The sequence below is a fragment of the Bos javanicus genome, chromosome 2 (assembly GCF_032452875.1).
Source record: "Bos javanicus breed banteng chromosome 2, ARS-OSU_banteng_1.0, whole genome shotgun sequence".
In the NCBI taxonomy this organism is placed as follows: Eukaryota; Metazoa; Chordata; class Mammalia; order Artiodactyla; family Bovidae; genus Bos; species Bos javanicus.
The window spans coordinates 21,955,620-21,980,342 of record NC_083869.1 but is presented as its reverse complement, the minus strand read 5'-3'; the positions used below and the strand labels follow the sequence as shown (position 1 = coordinate 21,980,342).

Below are 24,723 nucleotides of genomic sequence, written 5' to 3'. Positions count from 1 at the left end.
TGGGTATAAAACAGTCTCTGGAGTATTTCCAAAATCTGTTCTGGAACATCTAGACACAGGGTTCGGGGATCATCAGGACTCTTGCACATGCGTCACCCTGCTCACTACCCAATACAGAGAAACTAAAATGAATCTGACTCAACAGGAATGTCTCTAGAGTTGCCAAATTTGGAGTTAACATTTCTCCTCATAAGGAACCCTTTAAAATCTATAAAGTAACTAGAAACTCTTTTAAAGATCAGTTTTCCATTGCCCAAGGAAAATCATTTACTAAATTAATTATCAAGTAATTCTGGTAAAACTTAATTTCCACCACCCTATCCATTTATTTATTCTTATTGCTCCCACAATGATTTTTAACATTACTAATATTACAAATAACCATTACTCTCTTCTATTAAAAGTCTTCAGTGACTCCTATTTCCTACAAATAAAATTCAAATTCTTAAGCATGAAATACCAGCCTTTCCTGGCAATCCTATTGCTAACTTCCTGCACCCCCGAGTCCCAGAAGCATGCCATACACCAAATGTTCCACACTGTTCTAAATATTCCTTCCTTGACTTTTTCTTCTTCCCAAAATACTTTTTTTTTTTTTTTAATTAATCACATCCTATCCTTCTACCTGGCAAACTTACATTTTACCGTTAAGAGGCAGCTTAAATGTCTTTCCTTTGGATAATATCTGATAGAATTAAAAAACTCAATAAAAGATCCTAAATCATATATAACATTATTTCTTACTGATGTTTGCAATCAGCACAGAAGAATCTTTATAACATTATTTCATTTTGCTATGGTTTCTACTCTGTGAAGAAAATTCCTATTTTCATAGTTATAAAATACTTTGGGATGATGTGCTGCTATTTTTGATGATGCAGGTTTTTATATAATCTTTAAAATATTAAATTATTTTAAAGTCAGTTTGGAAAATACTTTAAATCAAGTTGAAAATATTATAGCAAAAGAATTTTATCAAAATAGAATTTATATAACTTTGGTGCCTGGCCTTGCCTAAAACTTTCTGTGGAACTCATACTAGATTTTCTTACTATTTACCAAAGCTAAAACCGAATACACTACTTTAATAAGAAGTTGGTCAGGACTAAAACATTTGAAGGATTATATCATGGACTGATCCTCACTATCTAATAAGGAAATGACTTTAATGAATATCTACTATGCTACACCCTGGAGAAGGACATGGCAACCCACTCCAGTGTTCTTGCCTGGAGAATCCCATGGAGGGAGGAATCTGGCGGGCTACAGTCCATGGGGTCGCAAGAATTGGACACAACTTAGCTACTAAACCACCACCACTATGCTACACTGTGTAACTTGTATCCATTTCAATCTTCTTCCTTCTTTTAAAACAGTAAAGAAAACCAGACTTTTATGTGGCAAGAACCAGATTCTTATTAGAAACAGTGATGAGAATGAGAAAATAGACAGCAAATATTTTAAAAGGCCATTTCACATGATCATTTACACTAGCTCTCCACTAGTCTTTTTACTTTCTTATTTCACATTTCCAAGAATTCAAGGTACAGTGCTTATGTAATTTTAACAGTTACTTATAGAGAACAACTGTTTTGATAGGTTATGGTTCAAGAATATATAGGGAAAGATGGGAAAAAAAGAAGAAAAATATTTCATCAGAGGATTAAAATCTTAAAAAAAAAGCAAATGAAAATTCTGGAACTAAGTAACACAGTACATGAAAACAGGAACTCAACGAATGGATTTACAGCTGACCAAAAAGAGCAGAAAAGAGTAGAATAAAGGTCTAGTGGACTGGAAGACAGGTCAACAGAAAATGTCCAAACTGAAGTTCAAAGAGATCAAAGTCAGGAAATTACAAGTCCAGAGGGGGGAAAAAAAACTTAGAAAAGTCAGAAAATAATTTATAATGAACAGCTCTAAAGTTATAGTAACATGACATTTAATAATTTTATATTTCTTATAAGTGTTCTTTGTATATATCTAACATCTAATAAACAGGATAATACAAAGCAAGGACAGTCCTATCTTTTTCACTTGCTATTCCATATATATCACAATACTGAACTCAGTAAGTTTTCCTTCTAGTGAGAAAAGTTATAAAATGACTCATAAATTTTTTTAAGTCATTCTAAAACTATGAAAATCATATAAAGAAAAATGTCTTCAACAAAACTTCTTAAATTATTTTAGGTTAGTTGCAGCTGATATATACCATGATACCTCATTAAACTATAACTAATACAAATGCTGTCAAAATCAACACAAAAAGTTCCAAAGTGACAGGAATCACTTCATGTTTCATGAGGTGTAACCTAGTGTGTGGGAGAACATCTTTTTTTTTTATAGGGTATAAAGAGCATCTTATCTTCAGCTGCAGTCTCTAACCACGTGGATGTATGTCCAATGCTTCACTGGATAAAAAGACTCTGAGCAACAATCATTTTTCCTTAACCAAGCGGTCCACAACAGCAAAGGCAGAAAAGCAGGACAAGGCCTGGCTGGAGATTCAGGCTGAAACAGGAGTGCAGGAGAAGATGGCAGTGAAGGGGAAAGTGAGATGTCAACCGCAGACAACCTTTCATGTCATGCAATGAGAATCTCTTTCCTGGCTGCAGTAAGTTGATACTGACACAGCACACATACCACATGTACTTCCTGGACTAGTAACTTACACTGTACACAAAGATCATCAGTAAAGCTTAGGCTTCCCAGGTATGGGGAAGATGCCAATGTAAGAGCACGGTGTGGCCTTTGAAACCTTGTGTCCCAGTCAACACTACAACTTCGCTGATCACTGCATCAGATTTTACAACTGATCACTCATTAGAGGGAATAAGGCTGGATATAGAGAAATTTCTCATGGAACTAACCCATGGTGGCGCGATTGAAAAGGAGGGGGAAATGTGAGAAATACTTAAGAAATAAATGATTGTTGGGTATGGCTGTGTGAAATGAGCAAGACGAAAACGTTCTTTTAATCATTAGATAATACAGGTACAAGTACTTTAGGTTTTTCAGAGTCTATGAAAAGGTATAAAATATATATATAAAAAAGATATGGTTCCAAAACATAAAAGTAAAACTACAAAACTAAAGTTAATTCCAAAAGCAATTTATATTTCAAAACACAACCAACAGCAAAAAAATAAACATTTGATATGGGATATAGTATTTGATAACAGTATAAGATGGAAGCCTCTAAATGAGTAAGGCCAAGCCTACAGACATCTTAAAACAGAACTAAGAGAAAAGAAAATGGTGTCTTGCTTTTGGTCTTATGAAATGGCTAAATAACAGTGTCACCAGCTATTAAAGGGAATACAAGCGTATCTGGTAGGAAAACTGATGAGCTTGGTTTTGGACATACTGAGGTTGAGGTGCCTACGGAACAACTTGAGTTCAACAACTTATTCCTAATTTTAGGGCCTGTTTAATACAGAAAACACATGATGAACAATGACAACAACATAATGAACACTGATGGCTATAAATTCAAACTGCCCCCCTACTTCAGTGGATCACACATGGTGTTAAAACAAACTGTTAGTTGGGAGAATCATTAGTTGAAATGGGGAGTATCAGATAAGATTAATAGATAAATCAATACAACTATTTCACATTCTGTTTATCTTCCGTGCCATACATCTAGTTCAAAACTAAGAGAATCATATTTCAGCATTTAAATTGCTCACAAAGCATATTCACAAATTGCCCACCTCCACTACAACCCCTTTTACTATCTCTTTGCCATGTAAAAACTTTATGATGATTGTTCCAAAACAAAAGGAAAGCTGCATGTTGCCCAAGGCCTATACATCAAACTCATGTTGATCTATTCCTCAATCCAATTCTAGGATTTCTGGGCCAGAGTGAACAGTGAGTGATTACAAATAAAGTCTCGAGTAGCAGTAGCGAGGGTGAGAGGGCAGGAACGAGGAGGAGCTGGGAAGACTGGGGTGCTGCTTCACCCCAGGGGAGTCATTCAGTAAAATCAGCATTATGACCACATTATGAGAGGCAACGTGGTATAATGGAAAGTATCTGAACTTTGCAGTGTGGCAAAACTGAATTCCAATTCTAGCTCTCGAACTTGCTACGGGATCTCAGAAGGTGGGGAGATGGCAACAAATGGAAAAGGAAGAGTATACAGACTTCTTTCTTTCCTCTCACCCCACCTCCTTCTTCCTTCGTTTGGCCCATGAGCCTGTAGTTAGAGGCTTATCTGCCCCAGGCACTCAGACGACTATCTATTTGGATACATGATGTCACAGAATCCTAGAATTATAAAATGGTAAGAGTAGAAAGATGAAGATGGTGGCTTCAAGAATATAGGTGATCTGCCCCAGATCAATCTTTTAGTTTATTTAGTGGCAACAGGAATAGGTATTTGGGTTCCCAGCCCAGATGTTTCTCCCCTCTATGTCACAAGTTAAACCTGGAAAATATATAATTAATTAATTGAAGAGGGATTTACATTTTATAATTTTCCATAAAGAGCAAATTTTCATGAATTCCTATTAACAACCTCTGTTCTCCAAGTATGCCATTGATTCCAAATTCAGCATGAAGAAATACTGTATTATATCATTCTTTTGCCAGAAAGATGAATAATAAATCTGGTGGCTGGGAGTAAGAGCAGTCCCTGCTCACTTACCAAGCATAAGTGATTGGAGGAGTTAAACACGATCATACCAGAGTCCTAAGCTACATTATCATCTTTCTATCGTCTCTCTGTGGTTACCAAGAGAAATGCTATTTCTTTGACTTCTTTTTTAAATGAAGTTTCTACTTTTAAATCTTTTCCAAGCAACGTATAAGTGAATGCACACATGAACAAACAAAGGAGTGAACAAAGACAATTGATAATTATTCTAAGCCTCTGGAGAGGCAACAATGTGGAGCGATTAAGAGCATAGACTCTGAAACCCAAGTGCTGCTGCTGCTGCTAAGTCGCTTCAGTCGTGTCCAACTCTGTGCGACTCCACAGACGGCAGCCCCATCAGGCTCCCCTGTCCCTGGGATTCTCAAGGCAAGAACACTGGAGTGAGTTGCCATTTCCTTCTCCAATGCATGAAAGTGTAGAGTGAAAGTGAAGTCACTCAGTCGTGTCCGACTCTTAGTGACCCCATGGACTGCAGCCTACCAGGCTCCTCCGTCCATGGGATTTTCCAGGCAAGAGTACTGGAGTGGGATGCCATTGCCTTCTCCCTGAAACCCAACTGCCTAGGTTCAAATCCCAGCTACGTGAATTTTTAAGTGTATGACCTTGGCCAAGCTCCTCAACCTCTAGGTCCTCTGTTTCCTTATTTATAAAGTGGAGACAGTAATTGTACATACATCCTAGAACTGTTAGGAAGATTAAATGAGGTTAGAGGCCTGGCAGGAGGCAGGCCCAACAGGTAAGCATGCTATTGCATTATTGTTCTGTTATTACTGCAGGGTTAATGGATATATTTGTTTCTGGCCACTGTGCTGTAAGCGAAGAACAGACAAAATGCCAGGCCAAGTTCAATAGGTAGGAAAGAGCCAGGAGTTCCCAAAGAAAGCTGCCTGAACCAAAACCCAATTTAAGAGAAATGACATTGGCTTTAATTTTAGAAGTTACAAAGATCTTTTCTCTTTAGTTCCTTTCCTTATTCAAAAAATAGATGGGCGCTGACACAGCAGGACAGATGGGAGGGAACGGGTAAGATGAAATATAAGGAAGCAGCTACAATAAAAATGCCTTAAAAGTTCTTAATTACTGAGTGCTACCATTCATGAGGAATTTTTAAGAGTCTCAAAGCTATTAAAATGGTAATTAGGTCCCAAGAAAACAAGAACCAATTCAATTACATGCTGGATGCTTTCAAAATTTAAAGCCCTCTATTAAGAGGGTTTTGAACGAGGCACAGTTATAATTACAGGTCCACGACCAACCTTAAAGCCAAAGTGTAGGTTCCTGGCTGACGCTGGCTCTCCCGAATGAGGTAGCTCCCCTCAGCTACACTCAAGAGCTGGTCTGCAGCTTCTCGGGAGATCATGCCGTGAAACCTAAGAAACAAAGTCAATTCAGAAACTGCAAGCTTTCCACCTTTTTTGATAAAACAAAACCTCCCACCTTCTCCTGTAGTTTTCTGGACAAAGTACTGCCATATAATCGGAGGGGAGCAGTTGGGTTTAACTGTGCTTGTGTTTCCCAGGGCCTGGCCCTGGGCCGGCTTCTCTGTAGTGACAAGAACAGCACCGAAGTAGCTCTCCAATCCATTTAACAATCACGGAGACAAAATTCACTTCCATCTCCGGGAAGATCAACCACCTCTCTCAAGAGGACAATTCCCTTCTTATGTAGTTGCCTGACCATATGGACATGCTAAAAAAATACACAGAAATGTGTCCTACTTCCTTTCTTCACACCAGTGGCATTGCTTCAAACTTTTGGCTCAGAGTCTATGGTTGGCAATTTTCCAGGACCCTGGGTTGCCCTTAATTGGCATGATTGCCCAATAATGTGCATAATCTGCATCAGTGCATACTCAAGCCAAGAGCCAACAACTGTAACACTTGCTTTCACTCCCTGCTAAAACACTATTTTTGATTAACAGAAAAAAAGGAGTAAGAATAAACACAAATAACACATTCCTTATATAAAACATGGTAGGTTCACCTATAACATTCTGACATAAAACACTGGAAAATTTAGAAACATCAATGTAACTAACCATTAGTATTAAAAATATAAAATCACCTTGTATTCGTATGGTGATGCACAATTTACAAAGAACCTACACATATATTATATCCTTTTATTAACTCAAAGAAAATTGAATTAAGCAAATGCTCAAGTGAGACTATAGCTTTTAAAGGTACAAAAAACCCCAACAGTCCCTTGAATTTGGAATGATACATTGAAAAGGCCCTGAAATGGTATAATAATAATTTAAGAACTTTATGAGAGTTCAAGTTGGTCTTTCTCAATTTAAGTCTTAAAGTAGCTCGTGTAACTATGCTCAATTAGAACATGTTTTAGACAACATGACAATTAGAATAACAATGTTTAATGATGGCTCCTGGTATTTCTTATCTCCATAAATTTCCTCAATCGTTCAGAACCAGATCCACTCTGATTCTTTTGGAACAAGAAGATGGTAGCCTATCCCTGGTAATAACACATATATTAGATTATCAGATTGATAAATTTTAAGTTTGCTACTGCTAAATCGCTTCAGTCGTGTCCGACCCTGTACGACCCCGTAGACAGCAGCCTACCCCACAGACAGCAGGCTCCTCTGTCCCTGGGATTCTCCAGGCAAGAACACTGGAGTGGGCTGCCATTTCCTTCTCCATTTTAAGTTTACATGACATCAGTTAATTGAGAGAATTTAATATCTCCTTGCTTTTAAAGGCGCAATTAATTTAAAAGGAAATCTCATTCAAGGAAACTAATTTGGGGACAAAACTTGATGATGGTATTTAAAGACTCTTAAAACTATTCGTACCAGTTGACCCAAAATTTCCCTCCCAGTAAAACCTTTATGCGCTAAGATATTTCTTATAGTATTACCTTTAATACTATAGTTTAAATTCAGCCTACCAGCCAAAAGCATAGAAATGACTATAGTATAACGTAAAGAACACCACTGGCTCCCCACAACTCATAAGCGCCCAGGTTTTACTTACAAGAGTCCTGAAAATGTAAACAGAGCTTTAGACAAAAATACTTGTTTTAGACATTACTGTTTATCTGAAAGATAAATGAATTTGGGGAATGATAGGATTATAGGTGATTTTTGTTCTCTTCCCCAAAGGGCTATATTTCTATTTTTTTTTAATAATTAGAAGAATCAAGGACTTTAAAAATCGTTACATTTTTTCATAAAATAGAAAAATGCTCATTATTAATATTAAATCAGGCTACAAAAATTCTATGTATAATAACTCAATTTGGAAAAACCATTAAGAAAATAGATCTTCAGAAGATAATACTTCAACTTTTTAACATTAGTTATTTCTAGGCAGAAAATGACTTATAGAAAATTGGAAAATAAAAGTATAAATGTAGAATAAACCACCCATATCTTTACATATATGTGTATATGTATCTATATGTTTAATATATGCATACATACAAATATATACATTCCCTCATACACATCTAGTATTATTTATTTACTCTACATGGCTTGCATCTATATGTTAGCATTGTGTGCACATTTTTCCTCAGTTATTTTTCGCAATACTTATCTTTATGTTCTATATTTTCACCAACTATAATTACATTTATAGTCAGAAAAATAATTTAACTCAATCAAACTTCAACACTTCTCTCCTCCTGGTTTTATTTTTTACTAAAAGTATCCATTTACCTGTTTCTCTTACATATTCCAATCTATAAAATGTTTTCTGATAATCCATACTTACTCTCTTCCGTAATACTTTGGTCTATTTTCTACCTATTGGGAAAGAGAAGAAGGATATTTATGAAATGGAAATGTTCAGAATACAACTCAACATTTTGAACACGTGACAAACTAAAGCATATATTAAGAGAAAGAATTAGAATAAGATTAGAAAAATCAGAGCCTGCAGTCCCAATGCTGTCAGCAGATCAACTCTTTCATTTGGACTGGTCACTTCATCTCCCAGGCCTTTTTCTTATCTATAAAATTGTGCTTGTAAAAACAGTTAGACTAAATTATCTTTCATTTCTAGGACTTTATCAATCTGAAAAAAAAAATTTACATCGCTTTATTCAAAAAGTAAAATAAAACATCCAAAACCTTAATGCCATGGTTGTGTCAGAACAGACTGTGGCTTTCTCTCCCATCCACTCCCTTCCTGTTGCACCATATTCCCCATTCTGTTAACATCTCCATATAATCTTGCCCCTTTGTTTGCCCCTTCAGCTCTTCCTTCACCACAGTCTACCTCTCCAAGAGCTTTTCCTGGTCTGTGTGCTCATTGTATCTAAAGAAAGGTCCAGTAGAATAGATTCTAAGGAATTTTCCTGAGGTAGACTTAGAATATTAGACCTGTTCATTCAAGAGACATTTATTTAGTGGCAAATAACTGGTAGGCATCATCATAACTGTAATATGACAAACCAGTCGTTACTCTTGAGATTTACATTCTGATGATGAGAGACAGACAATAAGGAGGTTTGAAGAAACAAAACGAACAAGAGAATCGGAAGCAGTAATAAGTGCTATAATGAAAAGGAGAATGAGTAACAGCAAAGGGGGGACTGATGAGGTGTTTAGGTTGGGCGATCAGGAGACTGCTCTGAGATGACACTTAAACTGGGTCTTGACAGAAGTGGAACAAGGGGGTAGCTTATCGCAGTGGTCCATTGTAGGCACCGTGCACTACATTCACTGAGTTCATGCTAGGTGTTATAATTACATTTCTGAATTATTTAATGCTCACAATGAGATAAAGTATTCTACTTCATCCTCATAAGATAGTATTATCATTCTCATTACGCTGCTGAAGAAAACTGAGACTCAGCATGCTTAGGGAACTTGATCAAGGTGACCTGGTAGAACCCAAGGTGAAACTGGGATTCGTACTCTGAAGTAGCAAGAAGGGCCCAAACCCTTTGTCTATTTGACACTGATTCATCTAAATTAAATATGGCAGTTTCCCAAAGCATCTCAGTCTATCCTTTTGGGGACTATCTCCCTTCACCTCCACACAGAGCCTGACCACCAAGTTTAGGCGACCTACCCATGGGTCATCAAGGTCTGGTACTGTTTTCAGCAAGCTTGAGGTATTTATTCATATTTGAGAAATAAATTTTGCAGTTCAATGAAATGTATGATCTCTAGCATATGCTGCTGGCTTATCTAGCCCAGATCATTGTCTTTGAGCTATTTTTGAATTCTCTAAAATGCAGGTAACTGATACACACACACATACACTCTTCCTGTGTGGCAGTGGTTTAATTGACTTCTTCCTTAGCCCTCCTCAGGGGAAAAACAGGCTTTGTCTTTAAGTGCAATTTATCTCAACATTCCTTGAATCTCTATAAATATATGCTATTTTGACTTTTCCTTTAGAACTGATTATTAACATTTGCCTGGTTTTCTTCTATGAGAAAATACATTTTAAACACATGTTCATCTTCATTTCTGTAGGAGAGACACAATGTTACCATTTACTGAAAATTGTATTTATGTAACACTTTACCCTTTAGGAGTCTTCTGTTGTCTGTTGAAATTGTAGTCAAGTCATTCAAATTCTCAAAAGTAAATTCCACCTGATTTGGTCTTGTTGCATAATTTCTCTGCTCATAAACCTCAGTGTGCTAAAAATATGCCAGCTGGTCCCCACAGCTACAGAGGAAGAGCAGGGCCACAAAACTATTTTTGTTTAAGAGCAAACCTTTGCTTTTGAGAGAAAAATTTAATCTTTAGGTCTTAAATAACTAATTTAAGGTTCTATAGTATTATATGATGAAATGTTTTCCAGAACAACTGTGCAGTGTTTATTCAAATTAAAAATATGTAAATCCCTGGTACTTGACTATAGAGGAACACTTGCAAATGTATATATGAAGATATGTATAAGAATGAAGCACAGTTCACAGTCATTTTAAAAATGGAAATAAATATACACCAACAGAGGAATAACTAAACTGCTTTACAGTATAAATGATATGCATGGCTTGAAGGAATAATGTAGCTCTAAAGGAACTAACATGAAGAGGTCACCAAGATAAATAACTGAATACAAACATAAGCTGTAATAGTGATACAGTATGGTACCATTTAGGAAAATCACTTGTGCATGCAATAATATATATCTACAGCATAGAGAGAGATCTGGAAAAATATATACCAAATTCAAATGATACCTTGAGGAAGCTGAGAGATAATTAAACTGAGAGGCCCCTGGGAAAGGCAAAATAGGACCTTAGGACTGCCTGTAAAATAATCTTTTAACAAAGAATATCACCATAAAAAACCAGAAATCAAGAACAACTTTTGTACAAACTAATAGTGGAGTCTCAGACACATTAGAATGGGTCCCCCATTCTAATTTGGCATTTCCCTCAAATTGTGGTATCTTTGTAGGTGGCTAAAGATAAATTACCTTATTAGACATATGTGACCGAGGTAAAAACAGAGGAAAGGTCTTGAATATACTCTACTCATTAATGAAAATCTGGGACAAGTACAAGTAGTAGTGAAGACTAAGGAACTGCTGGCCCCAAATGGTGTGGCAGTCAGTGGCACTGAAACTGAGCAGGACTCTGTGTTCAGCAAACTTGCCATATTTACTGCAGGGCCCTCCCAGGTACAACAGCCTCTCCTTGTCCCCTATTTATTGTATGTAAAAAAAGGTTTTAGTCTCCTAGGCCTTTCCTGAGTTCCAAACAGGAAACTCAAGTAGGTACTAATCAGGGAAGAATCAAGCAGTTTCTCAAGTAGTAGAAACAAAAGCAGTCAAGAAACAGTAGCTCAGCAATAAAAGCACCCAAGTTCCCCCTCAAGGGATATACACAACAATCTGACATGTATTTTTGAGTTACTCTGCAGGAACTAAGGCCCATACCAGGCAGAGGCCAGTGACTATGTGCTGACCGAGAGTTAACGACTAGGATTCTTAAACACCACCCCATGACCTCACCATCAACCAATGAGAACAAAGTCATTTCCCCTGCAGCCCTCAGCCCAATGTTGCCTTAAAAAAGCCTTCCATGAAAGCCATTGAAGAGTTCGGTTCTTTTCATCAGGAGCTGCCCATTCTCTGCTTAGCTAGGCAATAGGTATTGTACTTTCCTTCGCCAAACCCAGTGTCAGTAAATTGACTTAGCTATGTTGCAAGTGTGGAGGCAAGTTTGGTTCAGTAACAGAGTTACAACCCAAGACAAATACAAATAGTGATTACTTATTTGATAGTTCTGCATTGGTCTACTTACTATATGCTTCCACTGATTGCCTAAGCAACCATCTTCATAAGACAATTAATTTTGGCCTTATATTGCTGAATAATTTTTTTCCTTTACCCAAAACATCTTGAATTAAAAGAAATTAGGTAAACATTGATTACCTAATAGTAAGTTCAAAACAATATTCACACACCAATTTACATCTTCTTTGCATTTTTATAATGGAACTGTCAATGTTTTAGGTAAACACTGATTACCTAAACAGTAAGTTCAAAACAATATTCACACACCAATTTACATCTTCTTTGCATTTTTATAATGGAACTGTCAAATAAAACTTAAATACAAACTAATTCTTTTTTTCTCTTATTTAGGTAGTGAAGAGGATCAGATCATGCCACTTTAGCATAAGGATTATTTTGAGCTGAAGGGAATTAAGAAAGAGCAAACACAGCAAGAGACACCTGCCCTCCCCATCTCTGTCTAAAACTAGGGCATAGATTTAACTTCCCTTTGTAAAGGCATCTTCTCCTGAAACAGGAGCAGAAGAACCTAACTTCAGAGACAATGATCACCCAAGATGACTTGAATCTGCATAATTAACCCTTACTAAGTAGCCCTTACTTACTGTACAGTTCCTAATCACCTTCCCACAACTTTCCACCTCTCTCGGAAGCCCAGACTCCTGATTCCTTTGTCTCTTTTACACACTTGAATATTCCTTGTTAAAATAGCATATAAGCCCTTGGGTGTAACTGCCTCTTAGGGTTTTCATTTACCTGCTTTGAGCCCCTCCTCACCTAAGTGCATATGAAATAAATCTTTTCTGTTAATCTCTCTTTTGTTAAGTTTAATTTGTAGGCCCAGACACTGAATTTAAGAGGATAGAGGTTTTTCCTCCCCTACATGTTTAGGGGATGTCTAAGGTATCATTATTTAAGCAGTGACTTGGGATAGTCTTTTCAAACTCACAGACACTATAGCATTACCCTGATAATCAAATTAAAGGATTAGTTGGTAATATAACCACCTTACAATCAATTTGAAATGGATTCAAATGAAATCGTACAAATGATTATATATAATCCTAAAACTAGTTTACTTGCAAGTAGATCAAACTGGGAATTTAAATGTTATATGCAATATAAAAATGTTTGTGTGTATATAAACATTTGTATGCTTATTTCTAAGTTTTTGAAGTTCATAATAATAGTCAAGGACCTTTTTTCAGACAAGAACTGGTTGAAGTCAATGTGGCTAAGACGTGATTTTAAATTAGCACTTGTGCTGAATTATATGCTTTGCTTTCTCTAATTTTCTGTATTTAGTAGGTAACATTTTTTTTTATGATAGCATATAGTGGGTAGATAAAATGAGAAATGAGGAGAACAAAAAATTCCTAACTAAAAATAAAAGGTGCTCATAAAAGGTTTTGTAGCTTGGTCTGCATAAATGTTGTATGTCCTTCCACCACAGAAAGAAAACTTAATCTACCATTATTGAATATAACATAAAGTGCATAATATAAGAATTTGATAGCTAAACAGATGCCATTCTACAATATTTTAAATGTCAATGGAATCCATCAAATTAACATTTATTGTAGAACTTTGTAAGTAATGACCTACTTTCTTCATACATAAAACATTTTAATCAAATTCATCAAACCACACTCTTCCAAACTAAAGTCTTAATTCTTATATTTTATTTTCCACAAAAATAAAAAGGACTTATTTCATATAGAAGTATTTTGCTCTCCAAAGAAAAACTAAAAACAGCAGAAATTAAAATATATATATATACATAATAATTGTTAATCCTCTCCCTTCCTCTCCCACAATAATATAGATTCATGTTTTGGATTACTTCTTTAATGAAACCCTATTCATGGCCATAGTTCAAAACAGTAGTTCTAAAAAAATGTTTTTTCTAATTTAAATTCAATTTAAAAAAATATATAATTCTGAAGACAAAACCACTAGAATAATGAACTAAAACAGAACACTTCCAAAATGTTCAGTGCTGTTCCTTCCTAACAGTGCTACTGACCTAGTCAGACATCAATACTTTCCTTTTGTTTATATTTGAACAATGGTACATAGAGGCAGCCTCTTTAAACTTAGTCTGGAATTCTATAGGATGCTTTCTGAAAGGGTATAAATACATGAAATGTTAAGGAATATGACCTTGGCCAAATATTATTAATTTTTCAGGTAGCAACCAGGAACAGGGGAGCCTGGAGGGCTGCCGTCTCTGGGGTCACATAGAGTTGGACACGACTGAAGCGACTTAGCAGCAGCAGCAGCAGCAACCTAGAGGATGTACATAAAGCCTATATACAAAAATAAAAATGCTTTCAACTGTCAAAATTTTATTTTGTACTGTTTTTCAAAATGGCTCAGTTATCTGGAGGCATGAAAGAGGGAAGAGGGAGGAAAAAAGCTGCACTTGGTGCTTGCTTCCCACAATGGTAGATATTGAATTAAAGACTTATAAGTCAGTAAATACTCAAATCGAGCTTTGGATCTATTTTTACTTCCTATGTAAAAGTGCAGGGGAGGAGGACAGAGAATGAGGAGAGGATTAAAGGGGAGGAAGAGGAAAGGGAGGAGGAGGAGAAGGAGGAGAAAGAGGAAAAGGAAGACTAGGAAGAGGAGGAGGAGCTAATTTAAAACAGCTCAAAGACAATGAAGACTAAAATCAGATACTCTGTAAGGATGTGCAGCATGTAGACAACACAGTTTTCCAGTGAAGAACACATTTTCCACTACATTTTCAAAATTATTGTTTCTTCTCATGCATTTTACACCACAAAAAAAATCAACATGGACAATATTATTGTTGTTTTGTCGCTAAGCTGTGTCCAACTCTTTTGCCACCCCCTTGGACTGTAGCTCACCAGGCTCCTCTGTCCATGGGATTTCCCAGGCAAGAATACTAGAGTGGGTTGCCATTTCCTTCTCCAGGGGATCTTTCTGACCCAGGGATCAAACCCATGTCTCCTGCATTGGCAGGTGAACTCTTTACTACTATGCCACCAGGGAAGCCAATAATGTGGATAACAGACTTCAACAAACCAAAAAAATAAATAAATAAAAACCACAAGAAAAAGCAGTGCCAGCACAGTGAAGGAGTGGGTACCTGTCAAAGAACTACATATTAACAAATGACATGTAGGGAAAAGGTGACCAAGAAAACAAGATCAAGAAGTGTCATGGAATTTACAAAGGCTGTCTAACATTTACCCTCCATTAATAGTAAAATCCAAATAGGAAAAGGAGTATGTCAAGGCTGTATATTGTCACCCTGCTTATTTAACTTATATGTAGAGTACATCATGAGAAATGCTGGGCTGGAGGAAGCACAAGCTGGAATCAAGATTGCTGGGAGAAATATCAATAACCTCAGATATGCAGATGACACCACTCTTATAGCAGAAGGTGAAGAAGTAGTAAAGAGCCTTTTGATGAAAGTGAAAGAGGAGAGTGGAAAAGTTGGCTTAAAGCTCAACATTCAGAAAACTAAGATCATGGCATCCAGTCCCATCACTTCATGGCAAACAGATGGGGAAACAGTGGAAACCGTGGCTGACTATTTTTTTTGGGCTCCAAAATCACTGCAGATGGTGACTGTAGCCATGAAATTAAAAGATGCTTACTCCTTGGAAGGAAAGTTATGACCAACCTAGACAGCATATTCAAAAACAGAGACATTACTTTGTCCACAAAGGTCCATCTAGTCAAGGCTATGGTTTCTCCAGTAGTCATGTATGGATGTGAGAGTTGGACTATAAAGAAAGCTGAGCACAGAAGAATTGATGCTTTTGAACTGTGGTGTTGGAGAAGACTCTTGAGAGTCCCTTGGACTGCAAGGAGATCAAACCAGTGCATCCTAAAGGAGATCAGTCCGGGGTGTTCATTGGAAGGACTGATGCTAAAGCTGAAACTCCAATACTTGATGCGAAGAGCTGACTCATTTGAAAAGACCCTGATGCCGGGAAAGATTGAGGGCAGGAGGAGAAAGGGACGACAGAGGATGAGGTGGTTGGATGGCATCACCGACTTAAAGGACATGAGTTTGGGTGAACTCTGGGGTTAGTGATGGACAGGGAGGCCTGGCGCGCTGCAGTTCATGGGGTCGCAAAGAGTCAGACACAACTGAGTGAATGAACTGAATAGTAAAATAAACTTCTGGGCTCCTACCTTCCTCCTCAATTCTGTAACATTCTTGGTGGTATTGTAACTGAGCAAGGGCTTGTATGCCTACAGTGTAGAAAGCTAAACCCTGACAGTAGGTGTTTACAGTAAAGTTAGGGTATATGTCAGGGCTCCTAGCAAGGGAATAGGAGACAAGCCTCAGATTCCCACTTGGTCTTTGAGTTAGCACGTTTTTTCAAATAGGAGAAAGTGGCTAGGATTAATCATGGTCTTGTGATGTCTCTTAATCCCAGTTTCCGGAGTCGAGATGTCTCAGGTTATGATTCTCTTGGTGGTAGTCCATGGCTCATCTTGCCTTGGATAAACAACCTAATTTGTACATTAATGATGATATTTATAATAGCAATTTCAGGACATTAATGATTTTATCAACAACAGTAATTTTAGTTATCTGATTCTGGTTGATCCATGTTCAGTTAGCACAGGTCGGGGTGGATGGTACTCAATCACAATATTTAGATCAAAATTTGAAGTATTAAGAATACAGGATGCTTTCCATTGTGTTTTATACTTTTTCCAAGAAAACACTAACCTTCAGCATGCCAAGCAGGATAGCTCTCTATGTGCTGTTGGATTTTACAAATTCAATAAAGAATATTTATACTTTTTAAAGCTCTGCAATTACTATATAGGGACTTGCTGAAAGCCAGGTATTCAGCTTCTTGATATTAGTTATTTTTTTATTAGTAGACTATATTAGAAAGGTGAATAGGTAAATTTGTAAAAATAAACTTCTTTTCCCACTATTTTCCCACCTTAGATTCAAGTAACTTCTAGTAGTAGGGCTAAAGAGGTGGAAACTATCAATCTGTTTACGTTAACAGTTCAACAGTAAAGGCATTTTTCTGGAATTGTGGATGTGATCCCTTTTTAAATGTACTTCTACATCAAGGCATCATTAATTTTTTTACACAGAAGCATAAAGATGACATTAAAATAAGGTGAAAGCAGGTTTTTGAATGGATAGGTTGATTTTTAAATAGTTGGTTTAATAACTCAATACTATTACTGAACATTCAAAAAATGCTTTCCAGATACAGAATATAATATAAGTGTTAAATAAGGGATCATCATAATACCCAAGAGACATATGAGCATGATAATATTTTTTTATAGAGTCAGAAGTTAAGCTATAGGCTGTGTCAGCACAGAGGTAATCAGAACTGAAGAGTATGATTTCAGTTAAACTGCTTTCCTCCCACTCCTGTACCAAACTCACACTCTCACCTAGCAGAGCATGTCCTCTGAAACAGAAGAAATGTTAAACATGTGCTCTGTGCCTCCCGTTCGTTTACTTAACAGGTCTTTATTAAGCACCTATACTTCTGTGTCGAGCAATGTTCAAGGCACCTGGGAAATACTAGTAAACAAAATAGAGTAATCTCTCTACTTTCACGGAGCTTATATTCAAGAAAAGGAAGAGAGCAATAAACATAATAGGCAACGAAATTACACAATATGTTACAGATTGAGAAGTGTTATGGACACAAAGATCGGTGAGGACTGGAAATGCTGGGGGTGATAAAGTATAATTTTAAACACAATGGTCAGGATGGGCCTCACTGAGATGAGGAGACTTGAAGGATATGAAAAAATTAGCCATGTGGATAGAGAAAACTTCTAGTAAGAGCTCAAGAGCATTTGAGGAATACCATGAAGGTTGGTGTGGCCAAAGCAGGACAGGAGAGAAAATGAGTGACAGAGAAACAGCAGACGAGCACAGCAAAACAAAGCAGATGTGGTGATTATACAGGGCCTTATAAGTCATGGTAAGACTTGGCTTTTACTCTGAAACAGGCAACCGATGCACAGTTCAGAGAAGAGTGACATGATCTGACTGTAGTTTCAAAAAGAACATCCTATGATGAGAATTCAGACCAGGAGGGGAAAGATCAGTTAAGAATCATTTCTGTTACACAATAAGAGGGTAGAATAATTTAGTATGACAAATTGATTTCAATATATAGAAGTCTATTTCTTGCTAACATAGGCAGACCTCAGAGATATTGTAGGTTTGGTTCCAGACCACCACAATAATGCAAATATTGCAATAAAGTGAGTCTCACAAATTATTTGGTTTCCCAGTGCATGTAAGTTAATATTTGCATGCATGCTACTGTGTAATAGCATTACAACTAAAAAATAATATACATATCTTTATTTTAAAATATTCTATTGCTAAAAAATGTTAACCATCACCTGAGCCTTCAGTGAGTCATAATCTGGTGCAAGGTCTTATCTAATGTTGATGGCTGCTGACTGATTAAGAGTGGTGGCTGCTGAAGGTTGGGAAGCTGCGGCCATTTCTTAAAAAAAGACAATGATGTCTGCCTCACCCATGGACTCTTCTTTTCATGAACAATTTCCCTGCAGCATGCAAATACTATTTGGTAGTATTTTACCCAGAGTAAAACTTTCAAAGGGAGCCAATCCTCTCAAATTCTGCTTTATCAACTAAGTTTATGTAATATTCTAAAACCTTTCTTGTCATTTCGACAATCTTCACAGCACATTCCCCAGCACTTGACTCCACCTCAAGAAATCCCTTTCTTTGCTCATCCATAAGAAGTAAGTCCTCATCTATTGAAGTTTTACATGAGATTGCAGCAATTCAGTCACATCTTCAGGCTTCACTTCTAATCTTAGTTCTCTTGATATTTCTACCACATCTGCAGTTACTCCCTCCACTGAAGTCAAGAACCCCTCAAAGGCATCCATGAGGATTGAAATCAACTTCTTCCAAACTCCTGTTAATGTTGATATTTTGACCTCTTCCTGTGAATCATGAATTTTCTTCATGGCATCTAGAAAAAGGTGATTCCATTCCAGAAAGTTTTCATTGGCTTTGCTCAGATCCATCTACAGATATAAAACACATTTCTTAAATAATAAAGACCTAGAAGTCAAAATTACTCCCAATCCAAGCTGCAGGATGGATGCTGCATTAAAAGCGGAAGTGTCAGTTGCTCAGTTGTGTCCGACTCTTTGCGAACCCATCGACTGTAGCCCAGTGCCAAGCTCCTCTGTCCATGGGATTCTCCAGGCAAGAGTAGTGGGGTGGGTTGCCATTTCCTTCTCCAGGGGGTCTTCCCAAACCAGGGATCAAACTCACATCTCCTACCTTGCAGGCAGACTCTTTACCACCTGAGCTTCCAGGGAAGCCCACAGACATGAAAAAAACATTAATCTCATGTATCTCCATCAGAGTCCTTGGGTGATCAGGTGCATTGCCAATGAGCAGCAATATTTTGAAAGGAATAGCTTTTTCTGAGCAGTAGGTCTCAACAGTGGGCTTAAAATAGTAAACTACATTGTAAACAGATGAGCTGTCATCCAAGTTTTTTTGTTCCATTTATAGAGCACAGGCAGAGTAGATTTAGCATAACTCTTCAGGGCCCTAGGATTTTCAGAATGGTAAATGAGCACTGGCTTCAACTCAAAAGTGACCATCTGCATTAGAGACCTAACAAGACCCCTAACCCTGTCCTCTGAAGCCAAGCATTGACTTCTCCTCTCGAGCCATGAAAGACCTAGATGACTATTCTTCCCATGTAAAGATACGAATTCCAATTTTATTCACACTGAAAATCTGTAGTTTTGTGTAACGACCTTTGTTAATTATCTTAGCAAGATCTTCTGGATACTTGCTATAGCTTGTGTATCAGCACTTGTACTTGCACTCTGATGTTACAAGATGGCTTCTTTGCTTAAACCTCAGGATCCAATCTTTGCTAGCTTCGGACTTTTCTTCTGCAGTTTCCTCACCTCTCTCAGTCTTCATAGAATTGAAGAGAGTTAGGACTTGGCTCTGGATCAGGCTTTGGCTTAAGGGAATGTGGTGGTTGGTTTGATCTTCTATCCAGACCATGGAAACTCTCTCCACATCAGCTATTAACTATTTCACTTTCTTATTATCTGTGTGTTCACTGGAGTGGCACTTTTCAGGAACTTTTCCTTTGCATTCACAACCTGGCTAACTGTTTAGCACAAGAGGCCTAGCTTTTTGGTCTATCTCAGCCTTCCCTACTAAGCTTAATCATGCCTAGCTTCTGATTCAGTGAGAGATGTGCAATTCTTTCTTTCACATAAACACTTAAGAAGCTATTGCAAGGACTATCAATTGGCCTAATTTCAATATTGTTCTGTCTCAGGGAATAGGGAGGCCTGAGGAGAAGGAGAGAGACGGGGGGAATGGCCAGTCGATGGAGCAGTCAGAAAACCCACATTTATTAATTCTGCCATCTTATGTGGATGTGGTTAACAGTGCCCCAAAACAATTACAGTAGTAAGACTGATCACAGATCACCAGAACAAAATGTCAACAATGCAAAATTTGAAATATTGTGGGAATTCTCAAAATGTGACACAGAGACACAAAGTGAGCAAATGCTAATGGAAAAATGGCTCTGACAGACTTGTGTGAAATGCAGGGTTACCACAAACCTTCAATTTGTTAATGTATTATCTGCAAAGCACAACAAAACTAAGTATGAAAGCGAAAGTCGCTCAGTTGTGTCCGACTCTCTGCGATCCCATGGACTGTTTAGTCCATGGAATTCTCCAGGCAGAATACTGGGGTGGGTAGCCATTCCCTTCTCCAGGGGATCTTCCCAACTCAGGGATTGAACCCAGGTCTCCCGCATAGCAGGCGGATTACCAGCTTAGCCACAAGGGAAGCCTAAGAATACTGGAGTGGGTAGCCTATCCCTTCTCCAGCGGATCTTCCTGACCCAGGGATCGAACTGGGGTCTCCTGCACTGCAGGCGGATTCTTTACCAACTGAGTTATCAAGGAAGCAAAAACTAAGTATGCCCTGTATATAATTTCTAGGTAAGTATTCAGGTCAAGAACACAACTGTCCTACATCCAGATATCTTCCATCTTGTAGCTCCACCATCTCCTTGTCCAGAGTTCCTAGTTTTTATCTGAATCCAAGCAGAAGGTAAAAATAATTCAGAAGGACTTGGGTGGAAAGTTTTAATGGACCCAACATTAACCTTTACTTCTATTCCACAAGAGAAAATTGTCACATGGACAGGACTATTGAAAAAAAAAAAAAAAGCTGATGAAATTTAGAGTAACCTTATTTCCAGAGAAAGAATGGATTTGGGTGGGAATCTAGCAGTTTCCAAAGTACATACTTGAATGGTAGCTATGGAGATAGTAAGAAGTGGTAGAATTCTAGACATGTTCTGGACTTATTCTGAAGACAGACCCAATAGGACTTCCTGATGGAATAATTGTGGGGAGATGAAAGAGGAAAAAATAAAAAGCAATCAAGGATGATGCATGGTTTGGATTGGTTCAACTGTAAGTAAGGAACTGCCAGTAACTGAGATGTGCAAGGCTCTGGTAAAGCAGGTTTGGGAAGGAGGATAAAGGTCAGTTCTCTGTTGGATGTGTTATATTTGGGATGCCCACTAGATAACTGGAGGAGGAGGTAGAACAGACGCTGGGTATATAGTCTGGAATTTGGGGAGAGTGAACTAGACTAGAAATATAATCAAGACCATGTGATTATTCTATTCACATATAACTTTTTATTCAATGTTTTAATGTCCAATGATAAATCCCTGCTTGACTCAATTATTAGTGAAAAAATCATTACCATTCTTTCTGCATTTTTAGCTACTAGTCTACTAGAAAGAACAATCTTCTCCCCTTTGTTTTCCTCTTTGTATTGGGGAAGGTTTTTCTTTAAGTAACATTATAGACTTACAAATTCTCTTTTCATTCAATGCGTTGTAATTCATTACTATGATTCTTTCTGATGTCAAATTGTCCCACATTTTGCTTGTAGGAACTCTTCAAATGGGATCCTATGTATTTTTGACACATCCTCATCCACCTGCTTTCTGACATAAGATGCTCCCAGACCTCCCACCCCTATATTCTAGAATCAGGAAATTTCTCTAAGGAGCACTGACTCCTTTTAGTAGGAAATAGTACTTGGAAACTAAAATCTGAGCACTGGTTTTATTCATTCTTACTGGGACATTTCTTCTAAGACCTTTCCATGAACTGAGATGGAAAATACATTTTAAAAAATCTATGAGGTCATATTGATACCTCCAATTCAAATTCAATTCCACAGTGTATTTGTCATTTTCCTTCCATTCCATATTTGTATCTCCTAAAACTTTGGTTCCCCAAAATCCAATATAATTACTCCTTTGCTCTATCCTATGTTACAATAACTGCAGAATTTCTGAACAAGTACCAATAACAAACTAACTATAGCTAAAAGATCTTTTCATATGTTTCAGATCTTAGAATACTTCCTTCTACATCTGTATAGCCAAAACAATATGTTTAAAAGCTACTTAATTTGGATGATTTGCTGTCATTCAGTCGCTCAGTAGTGTGACCCCGCAACCCCATGGACTGTAGCATGCCAGGCTTTCCTGTCCTTCACTATTTCCTGGAGCTTGCTCAAACCCATGTCCATCGAGTCGGTGATGCCACCCAACCATCTCATCCTCTGTCGTCCTCTTCTCCTGCCTTCAATCTGTTCCAGCATCGGGGTCTTTTCCAATGAGCTGATGCTTCACATCGGTTGGCCAAAGTACTGGGGCTTCAGTTTCAGTATCAGTCCTTCCAGTGAATATTCAGGATTGCTTTCCTTTAGGACTGACTGGTTTGATCTCCTTGCAGTCCAAGGGACTCTCAAGAGTCTTCTTCAACACCACTGTTGGAAGGCACCAATTCTTCAGCACTCAGCCTTCCTTACAGTCCAACTCTCACATCCATACATGACTACTGGAAAAACCGTAGCTTTGACTATACGGACCTTTGTCAGCAAAGGGCTGATATAACGTTATGGATTTGTTATATTCACTTGTTTCTATTTGTATTCAATTTTAGAGTATTTTTAATCCTTTTTATTTAATTTGGTTATTTAAATATGTGAGACACTTGCATAGTTCAGAAGTAACACACCCTCAGAGAAGTCTTACTTCCACCCTTATCCCCTCTACACTGCTCCTCACCCACTCCTTATGGAAAACTATTTCACTATTACCTGGGTTAACCTTCCTGTGTTTCTCTTTTGCAAAAGATTTCTCTCTTATTTTCCCTTCTTTATTACTAAATAGGGACCATAATTACTACATATACATTCTGTATGTGGACATAATTCATATCAGCTCATAGAATTCTTCCTTATTCTTTTTAGTATTATAATTTATTCAATCAGTTGCCTAGGAACATTTAGATTTTTTTCAACATTCTGCCATTACAAATAATCCTACAGTGAAAAACTTTTGAGTATACGCTATTTCATATTTGTACAGGCAATTCATCAGAGTTAGAGTAGAACTTGGACTGCTAGGTCAAATGATAAATGTAGATGTCAGACATTACAAAACTACCATATAAAGTTGTAGCATTTCACATTCCCATCAGCAACATATGAGTGCCTATTTCCTCACAGGTTTACCAACTAAGAGTATATTCTCAGCTGCTGGACGTTAGCCAATCTGAAAAGTGAAAATTTTCACTGTATATTTTAATTTGCATTTCTCTTATTAATGAAGTTGAACATCTTTTCATATATTATCATGTCATATATATGTATCTCTTTTGGTGAACTGTCTATGACTTTTGCTTTTTAAAATCATGATTTAAATCTTCTATTGATGGAAAAATTACTTCCATAATGTTACAATGATGCCTTCAAACTTTGTTTTAAGAAGTAAAGAATAAAACAATAAGAAATGGAAGAATGTATAAATTCACTGAAAAGAATACTAACATCACTTAAAGCTATATTGTCTTATTCTATCCTGTTTCAAACAGCCTATTAAAAAGTGAGAAGAATGTTAAGAAAAATGCATTCAAGTTACAATTTTATGATGTTAAGTAGCATTAACAGTTAATCCCACAAACAACCACACCACTGAAAAAGTTCAAAGTTTGGGAAACAAATGATTGAGAGACATTTCATAATGGTTTTATTGCACCCACCTCATTAGTACAGGTAATTCTCCGAGGATGAGGGGCTTCTTGTTGCAGTTGATATACTGGGAAGTTAGAAAATAAAAGATGTCAGTTTCCCTTATGCAGAACATCTGAATATATTAGGAATCAAACCCTGCCTGCTTTTTAACTTTCATAAGAAAACTGTGGTACAGTCCTATTTGCTATTAAATTAAATTTTGTTATGAAAAAAATAAAGAAAGTAAGCCAAAGTATATTTAGTGAAAGCCCAGAAGCAAACAAATAAAAAAATTATAAGCCACAGAGTATTACAACAACTCAATACTGGATATTTGGCTCTGTTCTCCATAATCTGGTCATTTATTTTCCTCAATTTTTATGGACATATTACATAAAGAATGTCTCTGTTATAAACAAATAATATTTGTGTATTTTAACAGCACATTATTAAGTGTCAAACTTGAAACTAAAATTAGGATTTATAGGCTAGATGTAACACATACACTGTTCTCCCCACCCCCCCCCAGTTATCTTGTGAACATGTATCTTCAAAGATAATCTCTCCTAGAAACAGTTTCTAAGCCAAAGTTACCACCACTTATTTAACTAAGGTAAATGCAGCAAGAGAGAATTCAAACACCAAATAGCTAGCCAGAGGATAATTTTCTGGACATCTGAAAATGGACTCATGAA

General features: G+C 37.1%; 1 protein-coding gene across 2 annotated transcripts in view; it reads right to left on the bottom strand.

The window, feature by feature from the left end:
* The window catches only part of CHN1 (chimerin 1), a 200,560-nt gene that overhangs the window by 121,087 nt on the left and 54,750 nt on the right, over positions 1-24,723 (bottom strand). Inside the window, exons 3-5 of one of the 2 annotated variants that reach the window (XM_061434899.1) lie at positions 24,058-24,113; positions 8,404-8,435; positions 5,923-6,036 (exon numbers count right to left, since the gene is read on the bottom strand). In XM_061434899.1, coding sequence (XP_061290883.1) covers positions 5,923-6,036; positions 8,404-8,435; positions 24,058-24,113 — 202 coding nt within the window. The remainder of the gene's footprint in view (positions 1-5,922; positions 6,037-8,403; positions 8,436-24,057; positions 24,114-24,723) is intronic. The other variant, XM_061434907.1, reaches the window with a different exon arrangement.